At 40.3% G+C, this 24,174-nt stretch overlaps 1 protein-coding gene across 39 annotated transcripts in view; it reads left to right on the top strand.

Moving 5' to 3' along the window:
* Positions 1-24,174, top strand: part of BBS4 (Bardet-Biedl syndrome 4) — a 45,598-nt gene that overhangs the window by 13,531 nt on the left and 7,893 nt on the right. For 15 of the 39 annotated variants that reach the window (XM_086322657.1, XM_086322646.1, XM_086322652.1 and 12 more), the window contains 6 exons: positions 10,331-10,410; positions 12,375-12,438; positions 13,701-13,812; positions 15,285-15,357; positions 21,469-21,522; positions 23,671-23,798. Coding sequence is in view for 31 of the 39 variants with exons in the window: in XM_086322628.1 (XP_086178754.1) it covers positions 10,331-10,410; positions 12,375-12,438; positions 13,701-13,812; positions 15,285-15,357; positions 21,469-21,522; positions 23,671-23,798 (511 nt within the window). In the remaining 8 variants the exon portion in view is untranslated. Of the gene's footprint in view, positions 1-7,055; positions 10,072-10,330; positions 10,411-12,374; positions 12,439-13,700; positions 13,813-15,284; positions 15,358-21,468; positions 21,523-23,670; positions 23,799-24,174 lie in introns of all 39 variants that reach the window. The other 24 variants (XM_086322659.1, XM_086322639.1, XM_086322629.1 and 21 more) reach the window with 5 other exon arrangements.

Raw genomic sequence — 24,174 nt, 5'->3', positions numbered from 1 at the left:
TTACTTCTTTAATCATTTAAAAGTACAATGCAGTGGCATCAGTGGCATTCACCATGTTGTGCAACCATCACCATCATCTATTTTCAAAACTTTTTTAGCACCCCAAACAGATTCTCCAGCCATTAAATATAAACTCTCCATCTCCCCTCACCTCTAGCCTCTGGTATCCTCTGTTGGTTTGGCCAAAAAGTTCCTCTGGCTTTTACATTTTTCATTTTCACCAAGAACTTTATTAAACAACGTATTCACTGTTTTGTTCCACTATCTTCTGCCATTTTTCAGGCAACTTCATAATTTCATCTTCCCAAAACTTTTTATCTTTTTGAGCAAAGAACTGTTCCAGGTACCTTTTACAGTCTTCCAGGAAATTGGAAATTTTTTCCATTGAGAAACTTCTGTAAAGACTGAAATAAATGGAAATCCAAAGGTGCAATGCCTGGTGAATATGGTGGATGAGTCAGAGCTTCTCAGCCAAGCCATGACAGTTTTTGCCTGGTCATCAAAGAAACATACAGTCTTGCTTTATCCTGTTGGAAGATTATGCATTTTCTAGTGATTAATTCTGGAGACTTTTCAAGTGCTGCCTTCATTTGGTCTAATTGGGAGCAGTACTTGTTGGAATTCATCATTTGGTTTTCCAGAAGGAGCTTATCAATAGACGACTCGCTTCCAGTTCCACCATACAACATATCACCTTCTTTGGATGAAGACTGGCCTTTGGTCTGGTTGTTGGTGGTTGATTGCACTTGCCCCATGATCTCTTCCATTCCATGTTATTGTACAGTATCCACTTTTTGTTGCTTGTCATATTCATTTTAAAAATGGAAAGTTTCCATTATGTTTAAGTAGAGAATCACAAATGGAAATACAGTCAGTTTTTTTCACTTAACTTATGGGGAACCCAAGCATCAAAGTGATTAACATAACCAAGTTGGTGCAGATGATTTTCATTGCTTGACGTGGATATTTTGAGTATGTCAGCTATCTCCTACGTGGTATAGATATGATTGTTCTCAATGTCTTGATTTGATCACTGTCAACTTCAATTGGTATATCCAACTGAGCATCATCTATCGAGAAATCTACAGCATGAAACTTTGCAAACCATTTTGACATGTTTGATTTAGTCATCTTCTTCATACACTGCACAAACCTTTTTTTTTTGCGTTTTAGTTGTGTTTTTACCTTTCTTGAAATAATAAAGCATAATATGCCAAAAATGTTGCCTTTTTATCTTCCATCTTTAGTATTAAAGTGGCTACAGAAAAATTCACCAATTTTGATAAATTAAAAAAAATGCATGCTGATATGACAGTTGTCACAATAGAATCTAACAGAACTGTTCTGAATGACGTTAAAGACAACTAAGTGCAACTAGCTCCATCATACAGAAAAAACCAAGTGAACTTTTCAAGCCAAGCCAATACTATCTGTGTGAATTTGCATATTCTTGATAGTGCATTCATATATGCAGAATTATGCAACATTTATCCTATTGTTTCTGACTTATTTCACTTAGCATATTTTCAAGATTCATCTGTGTTATAGCCTGTTGAACAGATTTCATTACTTTTTAAGGCTAAATAATATTCTGTTGTTTGTACACACAGTAAATATTTTGTATATCCAGTTATCTGTTGATGGACTTACGGGTTGTTTCTACCTTTTCACTATTGTTAGTATCATTGCCATGAATGTTGATGTATAAATAAATACATTTGAGTACCTACTTTTTTTATGTTTTTTTCTAGGACTTCGCTTTTTATTGAATGTGTTACATAAGAGATTTAGTCAAAAAGCTCATGTTGTCGCCGGACTCCTCTTGTTCTTCTTTCTTTGCCTTCCACTTCTCAACTGGAGAGCAATGGTGGAGGGGCAGGACTTCCTGGTAGGGCAGATCCATCAGCCCCCACATTGCAGATGAGGCTTCCCGTGTTGACAAGGCTGGAGCCCTGCCGGAAGTGTTCGGCATTTCTGTTAGTTTTAATGAGAACATTGATCTGTCCCTCTATGACTGAATGTCATCTCATTGTGGTGTGGGGTGAGGCCAGTAGATGAAGATGAAAGTGCCCAGTTAGTGGCTGACTGCCCACCTCACTGCTGTTCAGGGCCTCATTGCAATGTGGCCTTAACTTCCTTGGAAGCATTTTAGCAGCACTGTAGAAAGGGGCTCCCTGCTTTCAGCTGTTTTGGGTATATACTCTGAAGTGGAATTGCTGGCTCCACTTAATGACGTAATTTTACTTGATTTTTTTGAGGAATAGTGTTAACTTCTAATTTAAATAGAAGGTACTGTATACAACTTTTATTTTTCCCCGATGATAGTAAAATCTACAAATTTTAGGTGCCCAGTTTTTGAATTTTGACAAATAACATATGTAGTCATCAGCTAGGATGAGCTAAATATTTTTATCACCCAGAAAGTTTCTTCCAGCTCCTTCCCAGTCAGTCCTTCCTTCAGTTCCCTAGAGGGAACCATTGTTCTGATTTCTGTCCCTGAAAGTAAATTTTGTCTGTCTGTGCTTGAACTTCTTGTCATGAAGTCATACAGCAGTGCATCTTTTGATCAGTTTTTTTTTTTTTTTTTTTTACAACTCGGTTACAGTTCTGAGTTTTATTTGGCAAGCAAAGGATAGTACACCCTCGAGGTGTGAGAGTGGGCCGGCCCCAAAGGAGAGGCCTCAGTCCATCTTGCTTCTCTTTTTATACGTTTTGTCTTCTCCTTGCTGAGCCTGCTCTATGTAAATTGGGCTAGCCCAGAAGGGGGTGTGCTTGTTTCACCTGAAGTTCTCACTCTGGTCCACGGATTTTCTATTGTTCCATTTTCAGAGGCTTTTCCCTTTCTTTGTCTTTTAGCCACTGCCATTTTTTACTCCTTTTTTGATCAGAAGTTTTAATTTTGATGAAGGGTGATTTATTAATTTTTTTCTTTATGGTTAATGCTTTTTGTGTCTTGTCTAGAAGGTTATGACCCTTACCCTCAGACTGAGTTGTGTGCCCCCACCTCTTCTGCATTGGTATTGCAGAAATTAATCTTTTTGGTTGAGGGGGTGTTTAATTTGATTCTTGACACTTTTATTAACATATACCATATATACAGAAAAGTACATGTTATAATTGTACAGCTTAATACGTTTTTACAAAGTGAACATATCCATGTACTCACCATCTTTTTTTTAAACATAAAACCAATGTATGTATTTGTTTTTAATTCATTGATTATTTTATTTTTGGCTGTACTGGATCTTCATTGCTTTGTGCAGGCTTTCTCTGGTTGAGGGGAGCTGTTCTTCCTTGTGTGTGGGCTTCTCACCGCAGTGATTTCTCGTATTGTGGAGCTCCGGCTCTAGGGCGAGTGGGCTCAGTAGTTACAGCACACAGATTTAGTTGCTCCACCACATGTGGAATTTTCCTGGACTAGGGATCAAGTCTGTGTTCTCTGTATTGCCAGGCGGATTTTCTTATCCACTGTGCCACCAAGGAAGTCCTTGTACTCACCATCTTGATTAAATTATAGAACATCATCAACATCTCAGAGGCCTCCCTCATACCCCCTGCTGCTGCTGCTGCTAAGTTGCTTCAGTCGTGTCCGACTCTGCGTGACCCCATAGACAGCAGCCCACCAGGCCCCGCCGTCCCTGGGATTCTTCAGGCAAGAACACTGGAGTGGGTTGCCATTTCCTTCTCCAACGCATGAAAGTGAAAAGTGAAAGTGAAGTCGCTCAGTCAGAGCGACTCTTAGCGACCCCATGGACTGCAGCCCACCAGACTCCTCCGCCCATGGGATTTTCCAGGCAGGATACCCCCTACCAGTCATTAACTACTCCTCTCAAAGATGGTTACTTAGGTATTTAGGGTTTTACCTACTTTTGAACTTTATATAAGTGGATGGAATCATTCAGTGTATACATTTCAGTATCTGACTTTTTTGCTCAAAATTATCTTTTTGGTATTCATGTATCTTGTTGCATGCAATAATGGCTGTTTTTTCCATTATAACATAGTATTGCATTATGGGTTGATAGCCCAGTTTATTCACTTTACTTGGAATGAACATTTGGGATACTTTCATTTTGAGATGTTACGCATAATGCCATCCTTAAAGTGTATGTTTTTTTTGGTACACTTATGTAGCAGGATTTGTACTTATGTACACTTAGTAGCAGGATTGCTGGGTCACTGGGAAGGATGTACTTAAGTTCAGTAGATATGAGCAACGTTTCCAAATACATTTAATATAATCCCCTTTGTGTATGTGTACACTTTCCCATATGCTTAATTATGCATAGAAATTCCTTAGAAAATAACTCACTTTCTAGCGAGGAGGAGGAATGGACAGAGTCTTTAATATTCTCTCTGTCCTTTCAGTTTTATTTTTACTGTATGTATGTAGGGTTGTTTTAATTTTTTTTTTAATTGAAAATCTTGCTATCATAATATGTCAAAAGTCCTGTTCTGCTTTTTTTGGTAATAGGAAAACTTTGATATCATTATTAATTTTGTGTTGCTAAGTTACTCATTTAACTACACCAAGTTTCATCCCAATTATAAAGGACTTTCCAGTGTTAAAATGTATAAAATTGGAAAGTTCTTTACAATTGGGACAGAAACTTGCTGTGGTTAAATGAGTAATTTGGAGGCCTGGGATATAGCCCTGCCTTTCCCATTAATAAGCTCTTGAATATAGGCAAATCACTTAACCTCTGGAATCTTAATTTCCTCATTTGTGAATAGTCCCAAAATTGTATGACTCACTAGCCTCATGGGAATATTCAGTGGAATAATAAGGGAGAAAACACTTTGCACTATATATATATATAAATTAATGTTCATATTATTATAGATATAAGTAAGCCATATAAATGTATAAAAATATCATATATAAATATGGGGAATTACGTTTTGATTTTAGAAAGTAAGATAGTTTAAAATAATCTAGGGTATATAGTAAGGGCTTCCTCAGTGGTGGAGTGGTAAAGAATCCACCCGCAATGCAACAGATGCAGATTCGATCCCTGGGTTGGGAAGATCCCATGGAGGAGGAGATGGCAAGCCATTCCAGTACTGCCTGTAAAATGCCATGGACAGAGGAGCCTGGAGGGTTATAGTCCATGGGATTGAAAAGATTCGGACACAGCTAAGCACACATGCACACAGGGTATGTAGTAAAACCATAATCTGTTATATGAATTGTTCCTTTCTTCCTCATCCCAGTTTATGTTCATGAGAGGCAAACCTGTTGGATAGGTAGCAGTTTAATATTTTTTTTATAACGCTGTCTTCTAGCACGTACCCTTGGGTGACTGCTGAGTCAGTCTAGTTTCTGCCTCCTTCATCCTCATTTATATTTCTGAGCAGAGGTGGCATTTCTGCTGATCCTGGAGCTGTTTGCCCTCAAGTCCGTTCCTCACCCTTCCCTTCTCTGCTGAGTATTGTGAGGAGCAGACCCTTGCGGGCTTCATTCCTTCCTAGGCTGTGGTGTCAGCACAGTTTCTGGCTGGATTAGCAAGTGAGGGGAACTGGCAGGAGACTGGAGGGTGGGAGGAAGGAGAAGACAGGGCTTTCCCTTCTTTCTCTCTGCTTTGGGAAGTTGGAGGAGTAGCGTGGCTTCTGAAGTGTCTCTTGTTGCTTCTGGCAGTCAGGCCATATGCTTTGAGCTTCTTCCAGGTAAGCTCAGCCTTAGGTACTGGTAGCAATACACTCCCTCGTTTTTTCCCTCAGTTCAGAGGTGGTAGTGACTTGTTCCCATGCTAACCTCTGATTTGCATCACTGTTCCCCCGTTGGTTCTCATTTCTGCCCTCACCTGTTCGCTGCATTGAAGCCCTTCTGTTTTAAATCCTCAAGTAGTTTCTGTTTCCTCATTAGACCCTGTCTGATACAGAGCTCAAATTGATATAACAAAAATGCCTTCCATATTTCAAGATTTGTTATTTCTTTTGATGTCCCCAGTAATATACTGAGGTAGAAAAGTATTATAGTTCCTATTTTAACATGAGGAAATTAACTTGTTGAATAACTACTTGCAGATTTTTCATAATTTCTCCAGTGAAAATTATAGGGGGAAAATGGAGGCCCAGAGACTTAAATTACTTGCTCTAAGTCCCACAGAAGTCTGTTACTGATTGAAGATTGGACTTCTACATGTAAAAATCCTATGTGCAAGTGTCTTCTCCTTAATGAGATCTGTTACCAAAGAAGTGTTCATTTATAATGTACTTACAAAAGCTTTAGTCATTGTAGAAAATTTTTTAATTAAAAATTTAAAGCACTATAATTTTCTGCTCAACATCCCAGATGCTGGGAAAGATCGAGGGCAGAAGGAGCGGGGGGCAACAGAGGATGAGATGGTTGATGGCATCATCAACTCAATGTACATGAGTTTGAGCAAACTCCCAAGAGAGAGTGAAGGACAGGAAATCCTGGCATGCTGCTGTCCATGAGGTTGCAAAGAGTCGGACGTGACTTAGTTACTAAGCAACAACATTTGTATATCCAGGGTGCTATTCACTACCGTTAATCAATGTAATGTAAAGTTTTGAATTTTGGTTATTTTTATGAATAAAAATACAATAGGGCAAATTACAGGGAAGAATTCTTGTGATGTCATGTTTGTTTGGTTATGGAATTGTTTAAGACGTGTCTGGTGTATTCTTAAGAGGAGGAAAGAAAGAGACGTCACAAAAGAGTGGAATGGGGACAGGAGAAGAGAAGGGCAAGGGAGTATTGTTGCCAGGTCACCAGCCTTCCGCCGCCACTGCCTTGGTGATGGTGGAGAGCTATGTGGGAGCTGGAGATGTGAATCAGGTCTTTTTACAGTCACCTGAAAGGCTTTACCTTGTCTTGATAAAAAATGGGAGGGGGCAGTGTGCTGAGTGAGATCTTTTTTACAAACAGCTGAAAAACTTACTGTGTCATTATCTCATCAGCTGGTTACCTGACCTCCATGGTAATATAGACTCCTAAATTTAGTGTAGCATGGGAGATGACTACCTTGCTCTGCTATAAAATACAGGAGGAGGCTCTACTTTGCACTTAAATGTCTTATTGTTTTTAGGATCTATCAAATAGGTAATTCTCCTAATACTTGCGAAAGCATGTGTGAACCAGTATCCCTGTTTGTAGGGGGAATTTGACTGAGCAATGATCTGGAGTACAAGAAATTCAGCTTACACATTTACAGGTAAAATTCTAACTAAATTCAGGATTCATAGGGATTTCTGTGGTATCTAGAATTTCCTCATCTTCAAAACTGACTAATAATAATCATAAAAATAACATCCACAGCTAGCCCTTCTTTAGGGCTTACTGTGTACCAGACAGTACTCGAATCTCTTTATGTGTATTGTCATTCAGTCCTCACAACTCGGGGGGGATATTTTATCCCCTGATCCTTCTACTTAAGTGTGAGGAATATATCACTAATAATGGGTATTTTATTATCATCTGTCCCTTCTGCTAGTACTGTCTTACCAGCCCCCAACTCTGCCCTGATTACAAGCTCCCCGGAAGCTTATAATCAGTTTTGTTCACTTTTGTATCCCCATTGCCTAGAACAGTGCCTGGCATGTGGTTGGTACTCCGTGAATATTTGTTGAATGAATGAGTTTTTTATAGATGAGGAAACTAAGTTTTCCAAGATTACACAGTAATAGGACAATATTACAGATCACTGTAATGATCTGTAAAGTCTTTGGTGAACCTAGAGTTCTTTTAACTTTTAGACAAGCTATCATCAAGAGTGTGAAATGACTGTTGCTGCTGCTGCTGCTGCTGCTAAGTCACTTGTCTGACTCTCTGCGACCCCATAGACGGCAGCCCACCAAGCTCCCCCGTCCCTGGGATTCTCCAGGCAAGAACACTGGAGTGGGTTGCCATTTCCTTCTCCAATGCAGAAAAGTGAAAGTGGAGTCACTCAGTCGTGTCCGACTCTTAGCAACTCCATGGACTGAAGCCCACCAGGCTCCTGTGTCCATGGGATTTTCCAGGCAAGAGTACTGGAGTGGGGTGCCATCGCCTTCTCCAGAAATGACTGTTAGGCACTTGAATTTGGTGGTGCTTTCCCTTCTTCTAATTCCTACTCTATTTCATGAGCCTCTGGGCCCTTGAGATACTTTACAAATTGAACTTTTTTTTTCTCCCATTCGTCACCCATGGAACACAAAAAATAGTTCATCCTTTATTGTAAGATTTTAATAATACTGTGTGTGTGTGTGTGTGCTAAGTTGTTTCAGTCATGTCCAACTCTTTGCGAACCTTTGGACTGTAGCCTACTAGAGTCCTCTGTCCATGGCATTCTCCAGGCAAGAATACTGGAGTGGGTTGCCATGCCCTTCTCCAGGGGCTCTTCCCAACCCAGGGATTGAACCTGCATCTCTTGTGTCTCCTGTGTTGGCTGGCAGGTTCTTTATCACTAGTGTCACCCAGGAAGTCCAAGATTTTAATAATAAGAAAGACTCAAATTTGCATTTTATAAATTTTCTTTAGGCTATAGAAGCAGTGATAGTGATATTATAAACTCAAAGGATTCAGTGTCTCCTTTCCTTCAGAAAAGGGGTAGGTAACAGTGAGGTAGGTCATACAGTTGAGACTTGCTTTAAGATTGCATACACACCCACTCACATCTGCCTTTAAGCTTGATGATTTGTGTGGTCTTCTGTAGGAAATTTAACTTTGGAAATGGTTAGTTAGGCAGAACAGGAATGGCTAATATCTGATGTTTGATGGGGCGCAGGGGAAGAGAAGGAAGGAAAAAAAAGTCTTTGAAGAGTCTCACATAAGCCCTACTGACTAGAAGAAGGGTGATCCTAGTCAGAGAATGTGGGTAATTGGAAAATGAAGAGTTAGGTTGCTTAACATTTAATCTTTTTTTCTTTCTTCTTCTTTATCAAATCATATCCATATTTCTGTCATAATTTCACTTTATAAACTCCATTGTTATTCCCTATTGGAAAAGAAAAAAGCATTCTTAATTGTGGCTCAGCTTGGTAAAGAATCCTCCTGCAATGTGGGAGACCTGGGTTTGATCCCTGAGTTGGGAAGATCCTCTGGAGAAGGAAAAGGCTACCCACTCCAGTATTCTGGCCTGGAGAATTCCATGGACTGTATGGTCCATGGGGTCACAAAGAGTCAGACATGACTGAGTGACTTTCACTTTCAACATTAATTCTGGGTCACAGTAAGCTTTTTTCCTTCCCATCATTATTAATATTATGCACATGTAAGTCTTGGGTTTTTTGTTGTTATATCACCTATGGTTCTGGAACAGAATGATTACAAATCATTTCCCTTTCTTCCCCTGGTGTACCCTTTTTTTTACATTTTGAAAAATAAGGGAACACCAAAACTTCCCCCGTGGTCCAGTGGTTCAGTCTCCACTGTAGGGGATGCAGGTTTCATCTGTAGTCTTGGAACTAAGATCCCATATGTGGTGTGGTGTGGCCAAAAAAAAAAGTGACCATTAAACTAATCAGGGAATACCTCAAACATGTATTAAAATGCATAAAAAATAACAAATACCCATGTGCTTACAGGCCAGATTTAATAAATAAAAACATTTAGACTTATATATTTTAGAGCTTTTAATTTTTTTGATAGCTAAAGCATTAAAGAGTTTAATTCTCCTTTTTATTGATTTCTAATTCATTCTTCCTTCTTCCTTGAGGTCTCCACTGTTCTGAGGTTGATGTGAATAACTGTCTCCCTTTTTACCATAGAAAAGTTAACTTCTTAATGAATTTTTACCTATAATTTAATTGAATTCAAAGAAATAGTAACTCATAGTTTCTCTATTGTGAATCATTTTCAGTGTCTGAGGTGTCTGAAATATTTTTCTCCTTGTTGACTTCTCATAACTGGGCAACAGTATAACGTTTCACATTTGAGCTATTGCTAAGACTGTGTTTAGCTATTTTTGGTCCTCTGATCTGTTAGATGTGATATTAACTATGTTATATATATTTTGTTAGTAATACTCCTGAAATATCTTTTGGAAAGTCATTTTATTCACCTACCAAAACCCGGAAGAGAGAGAAAGGAAAAGAGGGAAGGAATGATTCTGTTTTCCCCTTCAGGCAAGTTATCAGTTGAGAAACTGATATTATGAACCACACAAACTTTACAGGAATATATATTGAATTTGTACTAGTAGGACAAGTATCTCTTAATGTAATAATCCACACATTTTTAATACACTTTGGTTAAAAATGGTCAGCAGCATGAAGAATTTAACATGATATTACAGTCTCCTTTTGGTTAGTTTAGACATGAGGACAATGCTCAAGGAGAAAACCTAACAATGACTGTTTGTTTTTGTCAAAATATGCTACCCAGCTCCGGAGTTTCCTATTTTGGAGAAGCAGAACTGGTTGATACATCTCTATTATATCCAGAAGGATTATGAAGCATGCAAGGTGAGAGGCTGCGGTGATAGAGAACACGAGAGGCAGGCTTTGATTAAGCATCTGTCTCTGTCACTCAGTTTGTATGGCAGGTAGTAACCCGTTATTTTAATAATGTGTGAAATCTTGTTTCTTCACATTTTGTGTATCAGTTAGCTTTTGCTGTGATAATGCTGCTTAACAAACAACCTCAGAATGTCAGTGGCCTTATTTATTCCTCGTGGGCCTTCAGATCGGCTATGGTTGGCGGGGTTTAGCCATAGTCTGGAGCAGGTTCCAGTGTGCTCCATGTGTCTTCCCTTTTCAAGACCAGGCTGAAGGAGCCGCTACTCTCTGGGACGTGTTGGTCTTATGGTAGAGAGCATATGTTCAAGTCAGCATAGTGTTTAACTTTTTGATCTTTGGATAGGTGAAAAATGGTGTTTCACTTTTATTTCATAATTCTTGTGGTGAGCTTGATCCTTTGTATATTTTAAAACCATTTGTATTTTCTTTTTTCTAAACTGTATCTTTGGTGACAGTATATATGTTACATACTTGCTGGCAGAGAATAGTATCACCATGCAAAATATATCCTTGGTATTGTCTTTTTTTGGCATTCAGAGCTTTGTAATGCTTTTAAGGTTGTGATTTTTGTACCTGTCACATTTGTACCCACAGCAGTGCAAAGAACTAGCAATGTTTTGTTCCAGTATGGATTTGGAAAGTTTTTTTTTCCTTCTGTGATACTATCCTTATTTCCCCTTTCCTTTATTGACCACTTTTTCTGTTTCCTTTCTTTCGGCTTCTCTTCCTTTGTTTGTTTCTTAAGAATTAGGGCCGTCCCTGTGTACTATCCTTGACTCTTTTCTTTGCTTGTTCTGCACACTTCTTCCTGATTGCCAGATCAGTCTGATGCGTACTGAATGCTTCACAGACATTTCAAATTCAACTTTTCTGTAGCCAAATTTACCTGCTTCCTTCCATACCTATTGCTGCTTTTTTCCTATCCCTTGATTCCTCACATATACTCCTTGTCCATGTCTTGTTGTTCAGTTGTGTCTGACTCTTTGTGATCCTGTGGATTGCAACATACCAGGCTTCTCTGTCGATCACCATCTCCCAGAGTTTGCTCAAGTTCATGTCCATTGCATCAGTGATGCCATGCAGCCATCCCATCCTCCGACGCCCTCTTCTCCCTCCACCGTCAATCCTTCCCAGCATCAAGGACCTCTCCTGTGAGGCTGGCTGTTCGCATCAGACAACCAAAATACTGGAGTCTCAGCCTCAGTGTCTGTCCTTCCAGTGAATATTCAGGGCTGATTTCCCTTAAGATTGACTGGTTTGATCTCCTTGCTGTCCAAGGGACTCTCAGGAGTCCTCTCCAGCACCACAGTGCGAAGGCATCAACTCTTTGGCGCTCTGCCTTCTTTATGGTCCACCTCTCATAACTGTATGTGACCACTGGGAAGACCACAGCCTTGACTACTTGGGCCTTTGTTGGCAGAGCAGTGTCTCTGCTTTTCAACACACTGTTTAGGTTTGTCATAGCTTTCCTACCAAGAAGGAAATGTCCTCTGATTTCGTGGTTGCAGTCACCATCCACAGTGATCTTAGAGCCCTAGAAGAGGAAATCTGTCACTATTTCCACGTTTCTCCCCCTGCATCTGCCGGGGGGATGGCAGGATCTAGTTTTGTCAATATTTAGTTTTAAGCCGGCTCTTCCACTCTCCCCCGTCACCCTCATCAAGAGGCCTTCCAGTTCCCCCTCGCTCTCTGCCATCAGGGTGGTACCGTTTGCATATCTGAGGTTTTTGATATTTCTCCCACCTATCTTGATTCCAGCTTGTAACTTATCCAGCCTGGCATTTCTCATGATGTGCTCAGTGTATAGATCAAACAGGGTGACAGCAGACAGGTGTCCATGTCTTCCTGTACTTAAAAACACTTGAAGACACTTAACCACTACTCAGAAGTATTGTTTGTTTCTTTTTCAGGCTGTTATCAAAGAACAGCTTCAGGAGACTCACGGGTTATGTGAATATGCTATCTATGTCCAAGGTGAGACATATATTTCTTCTCTTCTTGCTAGAGAAATGCACACTCTGCCTAGATTCTGGAAAAAGAGCAACTTATGAAATACTTAAATGCAAGTAAATGTTCCACAAATCTCTTGCTTAGTATTACTGTTTTTTTTGAAATCAGAACATAATTATTGTGCTGGATCTGACCTCAGAAATGACTAGTTCTGTTAAAAAGCTTGCTACTGCCCTTCACCCCTATTCTAGTTTCTGGCTCGTGTTTTTCAGAATTGTTGTTAGGGTCGCTGCCTCCTGCAGCAGTGTTGGGCCCAGAAGAGGCTTTTCAAGAATTCTTTGCAGTCAAGCTAGAAGAGATGAGAAAAAGCTTGAGGATTTTTTGTACGGGAGTCAGGGAAGGGAAGAAGCTTAGAGGTATACAGGACAAAGCAGAGAATAAATGGAAGTCATCAGAAATCAAATATTATAGGGACTGAATAATATAGGGATTAGAGGGATTGACTGGAATTTTACTCTGTGGTGCCCAAGTAGCGTCCTTGGTTGCTACTTGGGCACCGGGAACTTTCTGACTCTTTGATGTAAATGAATGGTTTTGTTTCCCACTCTGCATTTGTAGTCTTCAGATTAATATGCAGTTAATTAATATGCAATTTTCTGATGTAATTGGTAATACATTAACATATCTAGGACATTGTGGCAAAATAATGCTTATTTATTCCCAATATCACCAGTTCCAGACTTACAGTGCCTCATACTACTTAAGCATGTAAATCTTCTGAAAACTTAGGCCTAGGAAAATGATTGATTCTGATTGGTTGCTAGACTGAGAACCAACTCTGAAATATTACTGCATTCTTTGCCAGCATCTCCTTGTTGGACTTGGGTTTTTGATTGCACTTGCCCCATTTGGGTGTACTCTCTGAAAACTATCAGGTGAAGTTGGAATTATCGTGATAAATAGCGCATCTGATAGGAGCTATAAGAATTTCTTACAGTGAAGAGTTTCTGGAATAATTTACAAGGCACCCGATTATCTGCCTGTTGGAAGCTGGGAGTGGAGAAATAGGTAGGTCCCAGATACCTTAAAAAAAGGTTTTAGCTCATCACCAACTTTGCTGCTTGTTTCAATCCATCTGAAGTCATATCTGATTGTATTTTAAGACACAGTTATCCAAGGGGTTTCTTTGATAAGATTTCCTACTTCCCTCTTTCTCCAGTTTTTCACATGGCAGGCTCCATTCTTAGAACATGATTTTATTTTCTGTGTTTTCTCTCTCTTGGCAGCTTTGATATTTCGCCTGGAAGGAAATATCCAAGAATCCCTAAGACTCTTTCAGATGTGTGCTTTTCTCAGCCCTCAGTGTGCTGATAACCTCAAGCAGGTGGCCAGATCTTTGTAAGTATTGGCAGCCTGGAGGCCTTCGGGCACTGGTGGAGAATAGTGTAAAGTGCATTCTCAGGCTGGGGCTTGCTTACAGAGAAGTGTAACGAATTCACTTTGAAGAGTGTGGATTAATTTTGAAATTTGATAAAATGAGATAACCAGTATAAAGCAACTGAGTATTTCAAATACTGCATATTCTAGTTTGATAGGAGAACGCTGATAGTATTTCTCAAATAGTAACATTTTGTGCTTCAAGTACCCTAATCATATTGCCAACCCATGGAATTTTTCTTGCCTACTGTTCCAATACTTAGCATAATACTATATACACAGTAGTTTTGTAGTGTTTGTTAAGTGTTTGTTCTGTTTTGTAGTGTTTAAGTGTTTGTTAAGCCTCTGAAGGCTCCTGGATTCTGGCACTCTCTAGAATCTTTATAAGCTTTTAAGTACTAATAGCTTTACTACTTGGAGAAGGCAATGGCACCCCACTCCAGTACTCTTGCCTGGAAAATCCCATGGACAGAGGAGCCTGGTGGGCTGCAGTCCATGGGGTCACTAAGAGTTGGACACGGAGCGACTTCACTTTCACTTTTCACTTTCATGCATTGGAGAAGCATATGGCAACCGACTCCAGTGTTCTTGCCTGGAGAATCCCAGGGACAGGGGAGCCTGGTGGGCTGCCGTCTATGGGAGTCGCGCAGAGTTGGACACGACTGAAGCGACGCAGCAGCAGCAGCAGCAGCTTTACTACTCCAGAGTAGTAGAGTGTGATCTGTGGAGTTCCCACCCTCACTTTCTAACCTGCAGTGTCATCGATACCTGCATTGTCTTTGTACAGAGGCTGATTCTCCCCTGTGTCTCCAGAATTAGTATCAAGGAAAGAGACTTAGTTTGGAAGAGAAGGGCATGTTCCTAATACATGATGATGAAAAATTGTGGCAATTCTTGTTTAACGTAGAATTAATTTGGCTTGTTTCTTGGTCTACATTTATTGTACATTGGGGAAAATACACAAGACTTTGATTAAAATTGGGGCTTCCCCAGTGGCTCAGATGGTAAACAATCCACCTGCAATGCAGGAGACACAGGAGACCTGGGTTCAATCCCTGGGTCAGGAAGATCCCCTGGAGAAGGGAATGGCTACCAACTCCAGTATTCTTGCCTGGAGAATTCCATGGACAGAGGAGCTGGGCAAGCTACAGTCCATGGGGTTGCAGAGTTGGACACGACTAAGCAACTAACGCTTTCACTAAAATTGGTATAGAATGGAACCAAGGCCTTGGAATAGCTACCAGCTCTGTCCCTACCAAGAGCTTCTGCTGTTGGTATATAAGAGTCTCACTGGCTAAACCCACACAAGCCAGTCATAGAGAAGAGGCTTCCAAAATTCTCTGCTGGCTAGATGAGTCAAATGTGGGACTAGTGGGGTTGGTCTTATAAAAAGCTTTATGTTAATAATTACGGAAAATGTGTTTCTTCCCCAGATTTCTTTTGGGAAAACATAAAGCTGCCATTGAAGTATATAATGAAGCAGCTAAACTTAATCAGAAAGACTGGGTAAGTTCTTTGTTCTTAGTAACATGCTAATGGTTCATTTCTCATATGGGCTATCATTTGTATTTATTACTGAGTTATTACATGCCAAAACTGTCTTTATTTTATCCTCACACTTGATTGATGATTTGGCCTAGGTATAAAATAAAAAATTAGGTTTCCTCATAACTCAGGAGACAATGCTGCCAAGCTTCTTGCTGTAAGTATTGTTGATGAGTAGTCTGTTACTAGTCTGATTCTTGTTGATAAACCCACTCTCCTGTCTAGAACCTTTGAGGATTTTCTGTTTACTATTAGAGTTCTGAAATACTAGTAATAGTTGTCATGATGTGTTTCTTTTCTCTTGCATTCAATTGGCTCTTTCACTTTAAAGACCCTTGCCTTTGGATAGAGGGGTGGTTTTTTTTGAGTAGTTCTTCGATTATTTTTTCCTCTCCATTGTCTGTATCATTTAGGGTGTGTGTAACTGCAACAAAACATTAAACACTGACTTTACAAATTATGAGTTTACTTTTTTCTTATGTAACAAGAAGCCCAGGTAAGTCGTTACTGACATTGATTTGACAACAACACTGAGACTTTTTCTTCATGGCTACAAGATGGCTGCTACAGCTCTAACACCACATCATCATTCTAGTGGGGAGAAAGAGGAGGCAACAAAGAGAAAAAGACATAACCTTTATCAAGAAAGTATAACTTTCCCAGAAATCCCCGATAGACTTCCACGTACATTATATTGGCTACCTGTTTTGTAAAGAAGACTGGGAAATATAGATTTTAGGTTGAACACACTGTCACTCTGAATGTGGTTAGGTTTCTGTTCGTCAGGTAATCAGAGAGAGTGAGCATTAGGGAGGCAACCAGCAGCATCTGCCACACGTTCCCTACTCTGTTACATATGTTCTGCATCTGCTCTCATTGTCTTCTAACTTGCCTCTCATATTTTCCACATCCTTGTCTTTGCTGTACATTCAGAGATATTTCCTCAGTCATATCTTCCAAATCATCATTTTTGTTTTTGGCTATATTCATACTCAGTATTTTTTATTTCAGTAATTATATTTTTAATTTTCAAGAACTTTGTCTTTTCTTACAGTTGCCTCTTCATGTCTCTGACCCTTTGAAGTTCTCTTCTGCTTTCCACCATTATCTTTTTCTTCCTCTCTTTATTTTGGTTCTTCTTTTTCATGCTGATGGTTTTTTCAAAATACCTGTGATTCTTAGAAAGATACATCTAAGAGTGAAGGAGATTCCTAGATATATCGAAGGGTGAAGGATTAGATTGATTAGTAGAAAGAGCTAGCATGGGTTTTCCCTGCAGTTTTATGGCCCTATTATTTTTTAGATGTGTTTGTCAGTCACTTTTCTGCAGATCTGAAGACTGAGATGTTTAAGTCTTTATGCCATTGAGTATTTTATAGCCAAAGGCCAAAGTAAAGCTACAGATAAAGGAAAAGTGAGTTACTCTTTTGTTCATTTAGTCACTTTTTTCAACAAGTGAATGTCAGCTGTGTGCCAGGCACTGGGCTGCAGATGCAAAGATGGATTGGTGGTTTATGGGACAATCAACCAGGAAATAAAGAAGGAAGAGAAGCAAGTTAGGGGAAAGGGTGGTGGTAACAAATTAGAATTAAATCCTATTTTCAGAAGATTATGGACATGATGAATTGTAGCTTCTGGTAGGGTATCTAAATTGAGATGTATCTAGTACATGGCTGTATATAGAAATGTGAAGCTCAAGTGTTCTGGGATAGAGACACATGTTTTGGAGTCAATACAAAGGTGATGATTAAAACCATGAAATTGGATGAGATCACTCTGCAGTGAGCTGAGGATGGTATCCTGGAAAAAACACTTTGAAACGCTGAGCTGAAGAGAAAATGAGTCCATAGAGGGAGATAGAGAGGAAGTGAGACAGGTGAGCTCAGGGATGGGTTGGGGAGGGAAGGGAGGATGTTTATGTCCAGTTGGTTGAAAGAGCTCATTTGGTTTTACTCATCTGGGATAACACGTCCATTGGTGCCAGTAGAGGCGGTCATTTCTCAAACATCCATTCTCTGCCCTGATGCTTCACTGGTGCCTGTGGCCTGTAGAAAACCTGTAGCTCTACTCTCTTGGACTCATCGGGGTATTCCACAATCTAGCTGCAGCAGGAGAATAATTCCTCTTGCCATGATCTCATTGGACTTTTGGAGCAGCTGTTAAGTAGGGAGGGTTTCCTGCACTTTTAGATGAGGAAGCTGAAGCTTTTGGAGATGGAGTGACCTGCTGAAGGGCGCACAGTGAGGTAATGGCAGAAATGGAGCCAGAATTCAGGTCTAGAGTCCAGAATTCCTCACTTTAGGCCTGTAATTTTTCCACTGTGTCAATTGCCCTTGGAGGATGTCTGCTGCATCCTCTTACCCCATGAAAAACAGAACTTAACACTGATTTGTTCTAGTTTTCTTTTCAAATTTCAAAAATTTCCTTGGCTGTCTGTTTAAGGCATATTGCTGTTGTTTTGCCAAGTAATAACTATGGCAAATTTCAAAAGGGTAGGGGCATTAGTTACCTTCCAGGACATTAAAGGACAAGTAGGCTATATTTCTCCTCTCTCCAGATTCGTGTGTACATTCTTAAAGGGTGATGAAGTGGAATGTACTTGTGGAGTTGGAGAGAGGAGAATTACAGCCCTACTTTTAGAGACAGGCCTGAGTTCAAATCCCACTGCTTGGCAATGTGTGGACATATTTTGGATTGTGATTTAAGAAAAATTTATTGTAATGTGAGTCATTTATCAGAAATTGAACATGATTCAATATCAGATATTAAACAGTAACTAATTTTTTTTTCCCAAGTATGATAATGGTATTGTGGGTAGATTTTATAAAAGAGAGATCTTATCCTTTGGAAGTACATACTGAGGGACTTCCCTGGTGGCTCAGTGGTAAAGAGTGTGCCTGCCAATGCAGGAGACATGGGTTCAAGTCCTGGTCTGGGAAGATCCCACATGCCAAGCAGCAGCTAAGCCCGTGCACCACAACTAGTGAGCCCGTGCTCTGGAGCCTGGGGACCACAACTACTGAGCCACGTGTGCCTGCGTGCCCTGGAGCCCGTGCTCCATAACAGGAGAAGCCACCATAATGAGTAGGCTGTGCACCAGAGAGGAGCCCTCACTCACCACAACCAGAGGAAAGCACGTGCAGTAGTGAAGAGCCAGCACAGCCAAATACATACTGAAATATTTGTGGATAAAACATTATCTGGTATTTGCTTACAGAAGTAGTGGGATGGATGTGGGGGTATGGATTGGATGGTTGTTGGAGCAAGACAATGAGTACATGGTGATTCTCTACATATATATATATATATATATATGTTGAATTTTTTTTTTCTTTTTAAAAATAGTCCCTTCTTAGCGATCTGAGACCATTTCTTTTTTCTTTTTTTTTTTTTTTAACATTTATTCCTTTATTTTGGCTGCACTAGGTCTCTGCTGCTGTGCTCAGGCTTCCTCTAGTTGCAGTGAGCAGGGGCTACTCTTCGTTGTGTGCAGGCCTCTCCCTGTGATGGCTTCTTGTTGCAGAGCACAGACTCTAGACATGCGGGCGCAGTGGCTGTGGCTCGGGAGTCTCTAGACTGCCGTCTCAGTAGTTGTGGCGCATGGGCTTAGTTGTTGCCCAGATGTGGAATTTTCCTGGACCAGGGTTTGAACCAGTGTCCTCTGCATTGTCAGGCTGATTCTTAGCCACTGGACCACCGGGGAAATCCTTTCTTTTTATCAGCTTTATTGATATATAATTCAAATACCACGCAATTCACCTATTAAAAGTAGATGATTCATTGTTTTTTAATATATTTACAGAGTTGTGCAATGGTCATCACAATCTTACTTTATTTTTATTGGAGTATAATGGCACCCCACTCCAATACTCTTGCCTGGAAAATCGCATGGATGGAGGAGCCTGGAGGGCTGCAGTCCATGGGGTCGCTGAGGGTCGGACACGACTGAGCGACTTCACTTTCACTTTTCACTTTCATGCATTGGAGAAGGAAATGGCAACCCACTCCAGTGTTCTTGCCTGGAGAATCCCAGGGACGGTGGAGCCTGTTGGGCTGCCGTCTGTGGGGTCACACAGAGTCGGACACAACTGAAGTGACTTAGCATAGCATAGTTGCTTTACAATGTTGTGTTATTTTCTGATGTACAGCAAAGTGAATCAGCCATTCAAATTCTTCCTTGGGTTTCCTTCCCATTTAGGTCACCAGATAGCATTGAGTAGAGTTCCCTGTGCTGTACAGTAGGTCCTCATTATCTGTTTTTTATAGAAGTGTATATATGTCACTACTCCCAATTCATCCCTGCCCCTCCCCTCCTTGGTTCCATATGTTTGTTTGGTATGTCTGTGTCTCTGTTTCTGCTTTGCAAATAAGCTCATCTGTGTCATCTTTCTAGATTTCACATATAAGTGATATTAGACAGTATATGTATTTTTCTCTTTCTGACTTGCTTTACTCTGAATGACTGTCTTTAGGTGCATCCAAGTCTCTGCAGATGGTACATTTTCATTTTTTATGGCTCAGTAATATTCTGCTGTATATATGACCATGTCTTCTTTATCCATTTCTCTGTTGGTGGACATTTAGGTTGCTTCCATGTTCTTGAAATTCTTTAAGATTTAGAACTAAGGAAAAAAAAAAAAAAATCCCTGTGCTGATGCTTTCTGTATTAAGCAAACTGCTTAACTTCTCTGAGCTTCAATTTCCTTATCACTAAAATCAGAATTGTTATACTTATGTTTCAGATTTGCTGGGAAAATTAAAGTAATATATATGAAAAACATGTGGCATAGGATCACTGATTGCTATTTTGTTGTTATTTTAGGCAACTTGGAAAACATTAAATAGTTGTCTCTGAGCCCTTGAAGGTTCCTATTTCTTCAGAGAGGGACACTCCTGGGTCTGCAGGTGCTTCTGCACTTCCTCACTGTTAACAAGATGGTCCTTACTGTTTCCCAAGAGCAGTTTCCTCACCCTTGCCTTTTCCTTTCTTTAAAGCTGCGTTAAATAAAAACGATTTAATATAAAAGTTATAGAGATTTTATAGAACACAAGGTCACGAAATACAGATTGATCTTGCAGTGAACTAGAACTGGAAAGCTGTCAGCAACCAAATTAGCTTCTCTGCATTTCTGCTGTTTTTTTCTTTCTGTAGATCAGAGGTTGACTTTTTGGGGGGGGTGGGTAAAGGTCAAGTTAGTATATATTTTAAGCTTTGCGGCTTTATACCGTCTTTGTTGCAATTACTTAACTCTGAAGTTCTATGAAAGAACCACAGAAGATACATAACAAGTGGCTGTGTTCTATACAGCTTTATTTACAAAAAGGGACAGAGGGTGGATTTGTCCCATGGGTCGTAGTTTGCTGACCTGTGCTGCAGACTTCTGTAGATAAGCCCCAGTTACATATCCAATTACATATCTGTAATTGGAGCCAGTCTGCAGAAGCCTGCAGCACAGGACCATGCAGGAAACCTGGATTTGATCCTTGGGTAGGGAAGTTCCCCTGGAGAAGGGAATGGCTACCTACTCTAGTATTCTTGCCTGGAAAATCCCCTGAAGAGAGGAGCCTGGTGGGCAAACTGTCTGTGGGGTCACAAAGAGTCATATACGACTGAGCAACTAACACTTTCACTTTTCACATATCTGTAATCCATTGTAGTAGCCTCCAGATGGCACTGTCAGCCTCCAAGTTCATATCACCTAGTGAGTGAATTCCTAGATTCCTGTGAAAAGAAGTCTGACACCCACACCCCTCCTTAGAGCTGGAGACGGGACTGTGGTAGTTTCTTCTGAGAAGAGGGCACAAAGGGTTTGTTCCGTGAGCAGCTCTAAGAGAAAGAAAGGTATAGGAATGGGCTGGGTGTGCACCCAAAGGTACTGCATAGGCCCAGGAAGATCACCAGTTTATTCTGCTTTTATCTCTTATAATCTGAATCAGATTCAAGTAAAAAACTAACCATAGTGCATATTTTCAAGCTTAAATTTTGTCAAGCAGCAATAATCTCTAGATGCCTGTTCACACTCTAATAATTATTGTGGAATTTACACTTGTTTTCCTTTCTTTTGTGTGTAGGAAATCTGTCATAACCTAGGAGTTTGCTACATTTATCTGAAACAGTTTGACAAGGTAATCTGTGGTGGTGGTGGGTGAGTAGTTGGCTGGGGATTTCACTGAGGATACATTTTTTACACAGGTCCCATGGATCATGTTGTATTATTCCTACTGCTTGCAGAGACTTTTAGAAGTAAAAAATGAAAGTTCCATATACATTTACCCCCATTTTTATTCTCATTTGTCACTATTCATCTGGTTTTTTTCCCCCTGCTTTTAACAAGAAAGTGACAACTTCTAGAAATAGAGGAAATGGCAATCTCATCCCTTTCTTCCTCTCTTTTTTTCCATACCTTAATTTTCCAGAATAGAAACACAAATGTTCAATAAAATTTAAATATAAAAAAGTGGATGTGGAAGTCTTAAAAGTGTAATTATGGCCAAGTGAGCTATCTTACATTTCAGTTTTCAGGTCATTGGAAATGAATTTTTAATCTTAAGTAGTTTGATGTGAGAGTTTAGTTTTTAAGGTTATTTTCCATGTGAGATTTTTATATATCATTGTGATTAGGCTGTAGTGCCCAAGACTCTTATAATCAGATACAACTTTTGAGCTTATTCTGGTACTCAGATAAAGGGAAAAAATGTATATATCTTAACTGAGGGGTAGACCAAATTATTGAGAACTCTCAAAGTTAATAAAAGTGGGGTTGGTTAGTTTCCTTCATAATTCTCCCACTTAGTGACTGAAGTTTTATTTTCTTTTCTCTAGTGCTGACAGGACTGAGAACCTGAATTAGTTGATACTCATTTGATAATGTTTAATATGTACCAGTTTGTAAACTGAAGCAATCTAATCAATCCCTTGGGGTTCTTAAAAAACAACAACTGTACATCAGCAGTTGAGGTGTGAGAATAACTTTTGCTCTTCTGAGATATATAAAAACAATTAATACCTGTATCTGTGCAAATAAAATATACATATTTAGTCGATTAGGTTTTCTGGGCAGATGGCTCTTCAGTGTTACATACTTGGTTAGGAGCTTTTTCTCTTCAGAGAAACTTTAAGCAAGTACATATCTGCTGCTGCTGCTAAGTCGCTTCAGTCGTGTCCGACTCTGTGCGACCCCATAGACGGCAGCCCACCAGGCTCCCCCGTCCCTGGGATTCTCCAGGCAAGAACACTGGAGTCGGTTGCCATTTCCTTCTCCAATGCATGAAAGTAAAACGTGAAAGTGAAGTCGCTCAGTCGTGTCCGACTCCTAGCGACCCCATGGACTGCAGCCTACCAGGCTCCTCCATCCATGGGATTTTCCAGACAAGAGTACTGGATTGGGGTGCCATTGCCTTCTCCTAAGTACATATCTATTCATGGGCTTATTCTGAGCCAAGAGAGAGCTGGATTTGGTTTTTGGTCAGAACTGAACTGAGGAGGGAGGAAGAGAATTATATTTAGATTTTACTGTAAAGCTAACAGGCTAAGCAAATACAGTAGCTGGCATTTATATAAATACTTGTTGAATCAGTGAAGGACTAAACAGCCTTTATCATCATCTACAAGATAAGCTCTAACAGAGTGAGGAGTTTTCTGTTAGCTTTGGTATACTAGTACCCACTTTCACTTTTCACTTTCATGCATTGGAGAAGGAAATGGCAGCCCACTCCAGTGTTCTTGCCTGGAGAATCCCAGGGACGGGGGAGCCTGGTGGGCTGCCGTCTCTGGGGTCGCACAGAGTCGGACACGACTGAAGCAACTTAGCAGCAGCAGCAGCAGAGCAATAGGCACTTGATGATATCTACTGAATGAATAAATGAACATTCATTCATTTATCCAATTACTGGTGAGGAAAATGAAGTCCCCCCTGGAGAAGGGTGTGCAGTTGGTCAGCAGTGCAGCTGGGGTCAAGTTTGGGGCAGTACTCTCTATGTACCATGATATCCCTCTTGACATATGGAATATGAGTCATGGGAATGGATATCAAAAAGCAGAAAACACTCAAAAAGGTTAATCCTCTTGTACAAGCCCCCCAAGTGGCACTAGCGGTGGACATTTCATGTTTCCAGCTGTCCTCTGAGCACAGTTTGGGTATGTTTTGGGACATTTGCTGAAATGTGATGTTCCTACTTGAGTAGAGCGGGAGCTCTTTCTTTACATTAGCCATACGGAGTCATTGTCCTTTCCTGGTGGTGATTTGGTTCTCTTTACTCTGTCAATCTTGTTAGGCACAAGACCAGCTGCACAATGCCCTGCATCTTAACAGACATGATCTGACTTACATAATGCTGGGCAAGATCTTCTTGCTGAAGGGAGACTTGGACAAGGCCATTGAAATCTACAAGAAAGCAGTGGAGTAAGTGTTGGTTCCTAAACAAAAATGGGAGCAGACGTGCTCTCCCATGCCTGAGAGAGGACGTGTGTGACTGGTTACACATTGTGTGAGTTCTGTGAGTTAGGGTGAATGTTAAGCTAAAGTATAGAGCTCCCAGTGCCTTAAATAAGGACGACTTAGGTTTCTTTCTCACCTGTCAGTGTGGCTGGTCCTGGGCAGCTCTCTGCTCCACAAGGTCAGTCAGGGATCCAGGTTCCTCCCATGTTAAGCCATCATTCCACAGGTTGTTGCCCAACCCCTGTTGATAATGGAACTGACTAGCGTTCCCAGTGTGGTATTCTGTTTCTCCTTTCTAGGGAATCTTATCTTTTCTGCCTAGATCTTGTCTGGTTTAAGT

The sequence above is a fragment of the Bos grunniens genome, chromosome 10 (assembly GCF_055505025.1).
Source record: "Bos grunniens cultivar Pamir isolate PY7600 chromosome 10, Bosgru_T2T1.0, whole genome shotgun sequence".
NCBI lineage: Eukaryota > Metazoa > Chordata > Mammalia > Artiodactyla > Bovidae > Bos > Bos grunniens.
This window is presented reverse-complemented; position numbering and strand designations above follow the sequence as displayed.